At 45.7% G+C, this 11780-nt stretch overlaps 1 protein-coding gene across 1 annotated transcript in view; it reads left to right on the plus strand.

Moving 5' to 3' along the window:
- LOC126507955 (chondroitin sulfate proteoglycan 4-like) overlaps window positions 1-7509 on the plus strand; it is a 55344-nt gene extending 47835 nt beyond the window's left edge. The window contains exons 9-10 of the mRNA XM_050152809.1: window positions 2973-3156; window positions 4718-7509. Of these exons, the coding sequence (XP_050008766.1) occupies window positions 2973-3156; window positions 4718-6759 (2226 nt within the window). The 3' untranslated portion in view covers window positions 6760-7509. The remainder of the gene's footprint in view (window positions 1-2972; window positions 3157-4717) is intronic.
- Window positions 7510-11780: the final 4271 nt, after the last annotated feature.

The following is an 11780-nucleotide window of genomic DNA, read 5'->3' on the forward strand; positions in this document are numbered from 1 at the left end:
TTGCAATTGAGGTTAACTATCACACTGTAAATTGGGGAAGAGGGGAAGGGCAGAGTCCTCCAGACGTTCGTCTTTCTAACATTGTCATCTGTAAACTCTAGCCCGTCACATTAAGCCCAGTGAGGCCTCTGGCCTTCTGAGAACAAATCTCCCTCCCTAGCATTTGAGTATTCTTGGAGGTTATATAGAAATCAAAGATATAAGATAGAAATTCGATCACAGAAATCAAAGTATGCTTTACTATCTTCCTTCAAATAAAAGCTACCTGTGAAGAGTCTTAAGATTTGGAACCAATGTTGGAGGAAGGAGTCATTTTCTTTGGTCATGTAGCCAGTGGTAAGTTGCCCATGCTCCCATAAGCAACCTCCAATCCATTCTCATGCAAACAGCCTTAAACCAGTGGGTCTCCCTCTCTCTCTGATACACACACACACACACACACACACACACACACACACACACGCCATCTCTCAAAGTAGGAGGGAGGGAGAGATTTGTTGAGAAATGAACAAGCTCCCTGGGAGTAGAAGAGAGGACAATAGGGATATATATATAATATTCCTACTATTATATATAATATATATTGTGTGTATGTGTATAAAATTGTCAGAAAATGAATAGAAATATTTTTGAAAGATTTGGAAGTATATACACCCATCCACAGGTGACACTGGATTATAGCCTCATTAAAAGTCTCAGAAAGAACAAAGCTGGAGATCATCATCGAGAGATGGAGATGGGAATTGGGAGGGCGGGGACAGACAAGCACATCAGCACAGGAGATGGCAACCACTTTCTGTCTTCAGTGTACAGTTGTACAGTTGTACACTGAAGTGTCTTTGTGGCTTGGTTCCTTCATCCTGCCTGTGTTGGTCATCGTGAAGGGGAATGTTGCTTCCTTCCTAAGCAGACAAAAGTTATGAAATGATTGCAAAAAGCATAAAGAGTTCACATATTCTATTCCTCCATCTTCCCAAAACTTTAGCGTTTAAGAAGACTTATGCTCTTTTCACGCATGTCTTCTGAGCACACATTTCTAAAATTAAAGCAAGTTTCTTATATAGTCACAGCATAATTTTCAGACTTATAAAATTGACATTTGTTATAATGTCAATGTACAATTTATATGTCATTTTAAGCTTTCCCAAATTGTTCCAATAAATGTCCTAAACAGCAAAGGGGAAATTGTCCACAATATAAAACACAGCATTTAGTTGTCATGTGTTTTTAGAATCCTTTAATTTGGATCCATCCCTTAGTTATCAATAGTGTCTTTTATGACCTTGTCATCAAAATTATTTATGACTTTTATTTATTATGTGTGTGTGTGTGTGTGTGTGTGTGTGTGTGACAAGATGTGTGTGTGGATGTCAGAGGACAACTTGTAAGGACTTAGTTCTCTCCTTTTACCTGTGGCTCTGGGGATGGAACTCAGGTTATCAGGTTTGGTGGCAAAGTGCCCTCATCATATGGGCCATTTTGCTAGCCCAACTTTGCCATGTTTTAAGAGTACAGGACAGCTCTCTGCAGAATGTTCCTCAGTTTGATTATAGTTGATATTTTTCCTGATTTTTCCTTCTGATCACATTTAGAGTGTGTATCCTGGGTAAGGATTCAGGTTGTGTATACTGGGCAGAGATACCAAGGGAGGGGCTGGTTCATCTCAGAGCTTCCTGCCTGATGCTCACCTTGTCCTGAGGTTGGGGGTGCTGTTTCTGTTCATCATGCCAGGCATCATCTCTCCCTGGGTTTCTCCACGGTCAGGGAATGATCCTCTCTTGTGACTAGTAAGTGTCCCATAACCACGTATGTATCCTGTTTGTCATCACTCTTTGGTCAACAGTCTTAGCAACCATTTTAGGATTCTTACCTGCGTTGTTATGGCTGTTCGTTACCAAGTGATAGTTTTCTCGCTTCTGTTTTCCTGCTTCGTTTATTGACTGAGATTCCACATCACTGGCTTTCTGATGAATCCCTCTGTAAGATGGAAATAGCCTGTCAAATCCCGATGGATAGGAAATAAAACCCTCCTTCCCTCCTCAACCCTACGGCCCAGGTTATCAGTGGCTTATCCACATAAATATGCCACGCAGTGGTAATTTGCAGTTATCCACAGTTGTTCTCAAGGCCACTTTGGTTTTGGTGACAGAATTCCTAGCCTCTGTTAGCATCTTGTTCCCGCAGGTTTACCTCACATGGAATCCTGGCTTCAGTCTCTCTTTCTGGGCCTTCTCCCAATACACACACACACACACACACACAGTCACACACACACACACGTACACACGAGGGGATTTACAGATGAAAACACACCTGTGGGAAATATAAAATGTCGGGTATGGATGTCTAAGAATCTTGACTCACACAATAAAACTGTGTGTATATGTGTGGGTTTCTGTTTGTTGTTTGTTTTGTTATCTTTGTTTTTGCTTTTTTTTTTTAAAAAAAAAACGGACTGTTAGAGAAATTTGGACACTGGATATTTGCTAATGTGAATTAGGGTTTTTTAAATTTTATGTACAAAAGTGTTTTGCCTACATGCATGTCTATGTGAGGGAGTATTTATAGATGAGATTGTACAATGTCTAGGATTTGATCACAAATAGCTTGTTAGCAAGTGAGCAAAGCCATCCACAAAATAAGACTTGTTATATGAGCCAATAATGGCTGGCACTGTCTGTCAAGTAAGGAGGGTTCAGTATACTGTTTCCCTAAGAAAGGCGTTCCAGGGTATGTCCATTTCAAGCCACCGTGCTTCTTTCTCTTTGATGACTAGATCAAGGCTGGAAGTAGGATCTCCTAGCTGGGAAAAAGACGTGACCATGCTTTTATTATTTTCCTTTACACAAATACATGGAACAGTTTGAGCATGAATACAGTAAGCCCTAAAAAGAGCATGTCTCCCCAGTTAGAATGTGAACTGATCCTTGTATCCCTGAAGCTGGGTGCTAACTGTTCTTCCTTCTCCCCAGGTCAGTGAAGGGCTGATACTGTACCAGCATGTGGACCTGGAGAACACAGGGTGGGCTTCAGAAGACACCTTCACGTTCACGGCCTCCTCCCCTCCTGCGGCCCTGGGTCCGGAGGAGTTCCGAATTACCATTTCATATGAAACAAATGAGCCAGGCAGACAGAGCCGGCTGCTTGAAAATGCAGGTACTATTGCTGTTAATTCAGCTGGCTGAGAAGAAGACCATGGCCACAATTTAAAGCAAGATTTAATTAAATATTGGCCAGGTGGAGGGGCTCTGGCTAGGTTCGTGCCCAGCTTCCTGGGAAAAGGCCCTGAGTCAGGTTTTGCAAGGGCTTAAGAAGGAAAACCCATAATTTATTGCATTTCTCATCAGGTCCAATCGGGGCAAGCATGCGCCCTGACGTATTTCCTTACATCCCACCCACACGTGATCAAGCACATCCAGAGCACAAACTTGTTAGGGAGTTAAAACACGTGGCTTGTTATCTCCCACAAACAACAGCCTCCAGCATTCCAGGAACTCCCTGTCCTTGGGCAAGGGGCTTTCCGATCAGGGGCATTTTTGCTTCATGGATCTCTATGGCACAGTAATTAAAACTTAAAATGTAACTTTGGCTCTCACGCCACCAAGCTATGGCCAGCCAGTGCTTTGTGTGTTGTAGTAGAGAGAAAACAATCTTTGGATCATACCATGATACCATTCTCTTCAGCAAGACAGACCCAGATAGCCAATGGCAGTTACTCTGCAGGCCCTCATGTGTTTCCTGTCATGAGCCAAAACAGTGAGGAGTGAGTTTGGCTGTAAAGATCGGGAGCTTTATCATGCCTGTGACTGAAAGTTGTTGGTAAAAATGAAAATGACAAATGGAAAAGAATTATTAAAAAGCTGTGCCTGTCTCCATAGCAAGAGAAATTCAGCCATCGGTTAGCTTAGGAAATTAATATCTGATAAGCGAGTGTGCAGGTTTTAACATTTGCTTGCCTGCCGGGTTGACTTAATGGATGTTAGCATTCATTTCCCGTCATTCCTCTCCCCGGCTTCCTCCCATGCCCTTCCTCTGCTCAGCCATTTCCCTTTCTTTCCTCGGTTTCATTCCCACCTCTGCCTTCCAGCCACATGTATGCTATCCTCTCCACTTCCCATCTCCCCTTAGGTGATACCTTTTGTACTGTCACGACCTCCAAATGCACACGAACACACTCACACATACATGCACACACGCATAAATCTTGATTCTTCGAGTAAGAGAAAGCATGCTGTGTTTGTCTTTCTGAGTTCACTTATTTAACCTAACAAAATCATCTCCAATTACATTCATTTTTCCCAAAATGTCATGATTCCTTTCTTCCTTAAGACAGCGTAGGATTCCACTGTACATATGTACCATATTTTTTTTATCGTTGACCTATTAACGGACATCTAGGCTGATCTTACATCCTGTCTGCTCTGAATAATGCAGCAGTAAACACAGATGTGCAGGCGTCTCTGTGGAATGCTAAGAGTTTTAGCATTATACACCCAAGAGTGCATAGCTGGGGTATACCATAGTTTCTTTGAGGGACCTCTGTTTGGCTTCCATAGAGATGTGTTTAAGTTTTATTTTTCATATGCCACTTCAGGTGCTCGCACAACCTGTGTATTTAGAATAATCCAATGAGAGGTGTCCTTGGGAGAGAAAGCTCTGTGGCCTTCATCTGCAATGTCAGATTAAATGTCTCTTTGTTCTTTAACTGTTTCAATAGGCGCCTCTGTCAAGGAGGGAGGTGAAGTCCTCATTGACCAATCTAAGTTAGATGCATCTAACCTCTTACTTCAGCTGCCCCAGCCTCAGCGTTCGTCCCATGAAATCTGGTTCCAGGTTACAGCTCTTCCTTGCCATGGGACCATCATGGTTGGAGAAAGAAACATTACCATGGGAAACCCCTACTTCTCCCAGCGTACAGTTAATGCACTGGGAGTCACATATCTTCACGATGACTCTGAATCATTGGCTGATAATTTTACCTTCGCAGTTTGGCCAAACCCAAAGGGCCTGGCCACCAGCAAGCCGGAGGCTGACTTTCTGGAAGAGATGTTCAACATTACCATCACCCCTGTGAATGATCAGCCTCCAGAACTGAAGACCAAAGGGCTTCGGTTGACAGTTCTCCAGGGCAGCAGGTTGGTTGTGGGACCCGAAATCCTAAAAGTAGATGATCTAGACAGTCCTCCGAGTGAAATCCAATACATGATCATCCGTCAGCCCAACAACGGCTTTTTAGCAATGGCTCACGATCTAGATACCACAGCTCACCATTTTACACAGGCTGACATCAATAACGCTCAGGTGTGGTTCATACAAGATGGAAGCCCGTCCTCCGGAGCGTTTTACTTTAGTGTGACTGATGGTGAACACCGCCCTCTCTACAAGCTCTTCCAGCTGGATGTCATCCCCATCTCCATCACTCTTGTGAACCTCACAGACCTGCTTCTCCCACAAGGCCAGACCGCTGTCTCCATCACCAATGCTCACCTCTCTGCAGTGACCAATGGAAGGAGCCTTCAGATCATCTACAGGATGACACAACCCCTCCAAAATGGCCACTTGCTGATCAACGACCAGGTGGTCACCAGCTTTGGCCAGGAGGATTTGGATTCAGGAAGGCTCTCCTACCACATGACCAATCTCACAGCCTCGGGAGATCAGCTGCAGTTCTCAGTCTTTACAGCGGAGAGCAACTTGACAGAACAGACACTGGGCATCAGGGTGCGGCCTTTATTGTGGGTGACGCGGAACCTGAGAGTGGTCAACAGAACGCCTCATCGGCTGCAGAGAGGGGATCTAGATGCAACCGAGCTAGCTAACAGGACCAATAGTGACCCCATATTTGCAGTGATACAACCTCCTACTCATGGACGACTTGTCCGAAGAGCAGCTGACAGCCCTGTGATGGAAGAGATCGCTCGGTTCACCCAGAGAGACATCAACCGAGGTCAGCTGCTGCTTGAGCCACGTGCTAATCTGACAGGCACTGGTACGCTGAACGGCTCCTTCACCTTCTTGCTCAGTGCAGACGGTGTGCAGCCAGCAACAGGTTATCTGGCCTTTACCATAGTGCCGCCAGACCCCTTACCATTACAGACATTTACACCGGATATACCTTTATTCATCACTGCAGAGAGCTTCGTGGCCTCAGTTTTCTCTCAGAAAAAACTTATGACTTCCATTTTAACACAGACAGAAACCCCAGGGAATCTGACCCAGAGCAAATGGCAGGGGATGGACACCTGGGGACAGCCCAATGGCAAAGAACCAAATATGGATGGCAAGGTCTCCCCCACCAAGGTCATCTGGCCACAGGCTGCCACCAAAGTTGTTTCTGAAGGAGTCATAGGGCCCCGACATAGCAGTTACCCTCTGGTGGTCATCATACCCCTGGCTGCTGTGTTCCTCCTCCTGATGGTGACTGTGGTGGCCCTGTGTGTCTGGCTGCTGAGCCAAAAGGAGGAAAAGGCTAACCCTCTTATCCAGCCCAAGACCAACCTCGAATCCCCATCCTCCAGCTGCAGAGTGGAGGGGAGTAGAGCTGTTCCCACCGTCAAGGTCACTCCCCTGATAAGAAGTTCCAGCAGCCTAGCTACCAGTCTGTTCCTGCCCCCTGAGTATGCTCAGAAGGCCTCCTTGGGGACTGAGCCTGTAGAAAAATGTACTCCCTGGGAGGCATGGCTGAACCTGGATCCTGACATGTCCAAGCTCTGTCGACATACCAACCCAGCGCTGAAACACAACCAGTACTGGGTATAAATGGGAACCCACCCCCTCTCCCACCGCTCTCTCCCACTCCCTTCCTCTCATCCTGTGTCTCCCTCTCCCCCATCTCTCTTCCTGTCTCCCCCATCTCTGTTACTGACTGCTTACGGTGTACATGTACAGGTACGAAGAGTCAGTCGGACTGGACTATAATGGTGAACGAATGCTTATTGAATCAAGGAAGGCTGTCCTAACTAAACAAGGCTCAGTCGCTACTGGTGTTCCACAGTGGCCCTTTTTCTGGACCTGGCATTCTCAAGACATACATTTCTGTTAAGGATTAAGCTCTTCACTAAGGTGCTATTGAGCATTTGGACCCAATGGGAAGCCGAAGCGTTAACTTGGGGCTTGGAGTTAAAGAGGGAGGGTTGGTTGCTCTTCATGGGAAGCATCACTCTCTTGGTGAGTCAGCAGGAAGTGCCTGTCCTGTCTCCACAGACGATGCCATTTGTTACATCAGTGAGTGTGTTTGTGTAATGTTTATGTGTCACCTTTTCCTCTGTGGAGTCTTCTAGGGTTGGCTTCCGCATGCAAGAAATGCCTTGTTCAGGTCACGGGGCAGTCTGACCTCCTTTGAGGACAGTCATTGAATACGTTGTGTTTCAGCAAGAAGCTTTGCCATTATGACCTGGAAAGTCAAGAAATGTTATTTGAAGCCCTGAGGGGGTAGAAAGGCATGTTAAAAACTTTTTAAAAAAGTGATGTCTTACTGTGGTATCCTTTTACAATAAATTGAAATAATTACAAATACGTATTTGAGTTGTCTACTTGCCCCATGGCCAACATTAATTTCTGTAACTATAAAATGAAGCTTTTAGTACTTATTTTAGAATGTCATGAGCTGCAGAATATAGTGCTCCCACAAGTGATTTAGGTTGAAGCAGGCAAACGTTTTCTGCGAAGAGTAGTGTGGTAAAGATTTTAGGTTTGGGGACCACACATGGTCTCTGCCATTTGTTTTTCTTTTGTTTGTCTTTCTTAAAACATAGTTTGTTTTAAGAAAATGTAAAGAAAAAAATTCTTCACTCTTGAATTTGGCCCCAGAGACTACGTCATTTGCCAGTCTTTGGTTTAGGCAATAGAGGTGTTTTGAATTAGTGAGCCTTCTCTAGGTTAGCATTCCAAAGCGGGCTCTGGAACTCCTCTCATTGTTATCAAGGCCAGGAGCTCTTTAGTCCTCTACACTCCGTCGTCCTCAGGCTCCTTATGATTGTGAGATGGCAGCCAAAGTGTCCAGCAGAGTGAACATGTTCAAGGCACAATCACACAACATACGGCTTCTTGTTAGACTCATTTTATTTATTATTTATCTTACCATAAGGAGCATTCTCCCCATTTTACTCGCTTTTATGTCTCAACGTCTAACATCCTTCCTAGCCACCCGCCAACCACCAGCAGAGGGAATGGGAATCTCATGACCTCTCCTGAGGTCACTGATCGGCCCACTGTGGATTTAGAGAAAGATGATGAAATCACTATTAGGGAGACAGCAATAGGAACTATTAAAATATTCTTCAGGTATTGTAATCCTTAAGAAACCAAGGCACTGTTTTTTTAAATAGGCACCTGCCACGTTTTTACGTTTAATGGTTTTTCTGAATGCTGGAGCCCATGTTTCAGAGATAAGACTATCACCAGTTTTAAGACAAAAGTCCCAGGTCTGGGAGTCCCAATAGACAGAGCTGAGCCACTTGTCCCAGTACATCAGCTAAAGAGGTAAACCAAGCTGTGTGTGTGTGTGTGGGGGGGGGGGGATGGCACATGCCTGCAGTCCCAGCACTTGGGAGGTCGAGGCAGGAGGATCACTGCAGTTTTGAGGCCAACTTAGGCTACTGGCAAATTCCAGGCCAGCTTGTGTTATAATAACAACCAAACAAGCAAACAGAAACAAAACCAGATAGCACACAGATGAGGCAGAGAAAGATCTAGTCAGCATGGTCACACTGGAAGAGTGGGTTGTTGTGTGAGATTTTGATGGCATTCTGACAATAAAGCTTGCTTTGCATCAGAGGGTAGAGTTAGCCACCTGCTGACCAAAATTAACCATCGAGGTTTTGGAGGACTGAGGACAGATAGAAAGACAGGAAGTAGTAAGGCAGGGCTTAGAGAGGATCTCAGTCCTTTTGGATGGAGTAACAGAAGAGACAGGAGGTCACTGGTCGCTTTTCCACGGCTTCTCTGATCTTTCAGGTTCTTGCTCTGATATCTGACTCCCGCTTTTTTATTGATAAAGAATAATTAGATAAATGCATCAACTGACAAAGGGGATGGGTGATACCCATCTCCAAGTCTGTCTTCGTGGTTTAAACAGAAGAATTGAGGCAGGTGACAAGAAGTCTGTAGTGTTGCTTGAAGTGTGGTCTGGTTGCTCTCACTTCTGCTTCTACAAGCAGATTCCAGGACGACCTTAACGCTTGAGGGACTATCTGGTTCCTATGCGATGTTTGCTGCTGCTGCTGCTGTCCTGGAATGTTGTGTCGGCAGAGGCCTGCTGTTCCCAGAATGCAAGGACACTGCAGGTTTGAGGCAGCCACTGGAGACATCGAGGCATCTTCTGAAGGGTCTGGAAATGGACATTGTAAAAAGCTGATCGTATGGTCCCCCAGGCTTTCATCTCTTAGTTCAGTTGCTAGCCAGGATTACATACTGAGACCCTGTCTCGAAAATAGATTCTAGACTCTCTTTCTGTGTCTTCAGCCTTGAAGGCAAGAGAGATAGGGAAAGCATTTGGCATTTGGACAGTGTCTGAGTGGTCAACATGCCTATGGGCAGAGTTAAGCAGGAATCTGACCTACCCATGGTTTTAAGATGAGGGACAGATGCAAAGTGAGGGAAGTGGGGACATGGTGGCATCTTTACTACCTGTGAACCTGAATGAGGGGCCAGCATGTTTTAGAAAAGTGATTTCTGAGTCCCTGTGACAGAAAGATGGGGCTGTGTGAGGGGAGAGGTGTTCCCAGGGTATTGGACAATAGTTGCCGAGGGGGGTGCTCTGGACAATGGTTGCTGATGGGGGTGTTTATTGTGTTCAGTCAGTAGAAGCCAAGGATGCTGTCACTGCCAAGCATCCACCCATTGCTACCCAGGCAGAGAATCCTCTGGGTCCAGTCCCAGGTGTCAGTTTGCTGAGACTGAGGAATGCCAGGGGAGCCGTCATGAAGCAGCATCTTGTCCACCCAAGGGAGGATTTGTGGACTCATTACTAAGTCTAAGGAAAAAGTATGTTCTGAAAACAGAATGGAGGGGTGAGAACGCCATGGCGTGTTTACAACCCTGACTAATGGCATGCACGGACAGTCTTTTTAAAAGGATACATCAAAACCAAAACCCTACAGCCAAATTATTTCTATTCTTTATTTGTTTAAGGAAAACATCACACCTTCTACTAACAGATAGAACACATCCAGGGGACAAAAACCACAGGGTAAAGGTGAGGTCAAAGTGTGCCTAGAGCCTGTGAGCCTCCGTTAGACTTCATATGGAAAATGCTTTGGTGTCATCTTCCCTCCCAGCCCGATTTTCAGTGCTCCTTTGGAAACAGTTTCCCAGTCTACGGACCAAGCCACAGCATGGCACATTTGGGCACAGAGACAACCACTTATGTCTTGGTTCCATCCTTGCCTTTTATCACTGGCCATGAAAACTAATGTTTCTCTAGCTGTTGTTAGGCTCAGAGCCTGGGCCCTGGCAGCCCTAATGAGTGGGACTGAGCCACCTGCTCTCAGTAGGCCAATGAAAGACTCAAAGTAATAGGGAAAAAAGGCAGAAAAAGTTGTATCCAGTGTGGCCATGTTGGGAAGGGAAACAAGGAGGTCCAGTGACACAACCAGTCCATCTTCTAGGTCCTGACATGAGATACAGGCCTAAACAGAAGCCATGAGCTACCATCCAACATGGACACCACTACCCCCCACCCCATTGTTTATGGAACCACTCTCTCCTGCAACTGGTCTGATAGGTTGTGAGAACTAAGAAATCTCTGAAAGGGATGCTCTCCCCTGGGAGGGATGCTTCTCTCTGGGAGAATGCTCCCCTTTGGCTTATGCCAGGATTTGGCCTTTTCCTTTTCCTAGCACGAGTTTCCTGGACAGATGTCCAGTTGCTGGGGATATGTTGTTTAAAGGGCAGGCGGGCACAAATGTCTCCTTACAATTGCTCTCCCTGCCAGGGCTGTTACATTAATACTAGAGAACACTTCTCCACTCTCCTTCCGAAAGGTCTTTCCTTCCGTGTTCCCATATTCCTCACTCATAAACTGCCCCTCTCTAGCATTTTTGTCTCAGGAAGAAGGAAGGTGAAGAAACTTTATCCAGGGTTGATTTAGATCTAACTCAGAATTGTTCTTAGCCCCCATCTAACCCAAGCACTCAGAGCCACGACGCCACATGCAGCACTCACAAGGCCGAGGCTCAGGAACATCTGCATGCATTAGGTGGGCTTCTCTCCCCCTTGACCGCTCAATGCTTTCTCTTTGTCAGACGAGCCAGATGTCCTCGGCTCACCCAGCCTGTTGGCTGCTGCCTCGCCCGGGGCCATAAGCTCTTTGCAGCTAGGCTTGCCAGCCTGGCCAAAGCAGACTCTGCTCCTCAACCCTGCCTGCTAATCCTGCAATTCCAACCACAGTTCGTGTCCCCGTTGGAAAGAGACACAGAGATGCTTAGTGCAATAGCTCACGTTCTTGTTCGCAGGCATGCCTGCTAGAGCAAGCCCGGTATGAGATGCAGATGTCAAAGTTCATTGATTAACCAAGTAATTAATACAGGCTTTGGAAGTTTTTTCCTTCCCTTCCAGAGGCTCTGGAGCCGTTTGGTTTGCAGATGGAGTCAATTAAAAAGAAACAATGTCTACCATTTGGTGCTGGCTCAAAGAAAGCATAAAATAAAGCGTTTTTTTTTTTTTTTGGCAAGGCCTTGTTCAGCATTAAAAATTGAAGTTCTGGGAATGGAAAATCGGTGGAAATGGCTCCCCCCACAGGGAGGTTATAACTGAATAATTTCAGCTCTGTCATGACGAGT

Source organism: Alexandromys fortis, unplaced genomic scaffold, assembly GCF_014885135.2.
Source record: "Alexandromys fortis isolate MF-2015 unplaced genomic scaffold, M_Fortis_MF-2015_v1.1 scaffold_73, whole genome shotgun sequence".
Taxonomy (NCBI): Eukaryota; Metazoa; Chordata; class Mammalia; order Rodentia; family Cricetidae; genus Alexandromys; species Alexandromys fortis.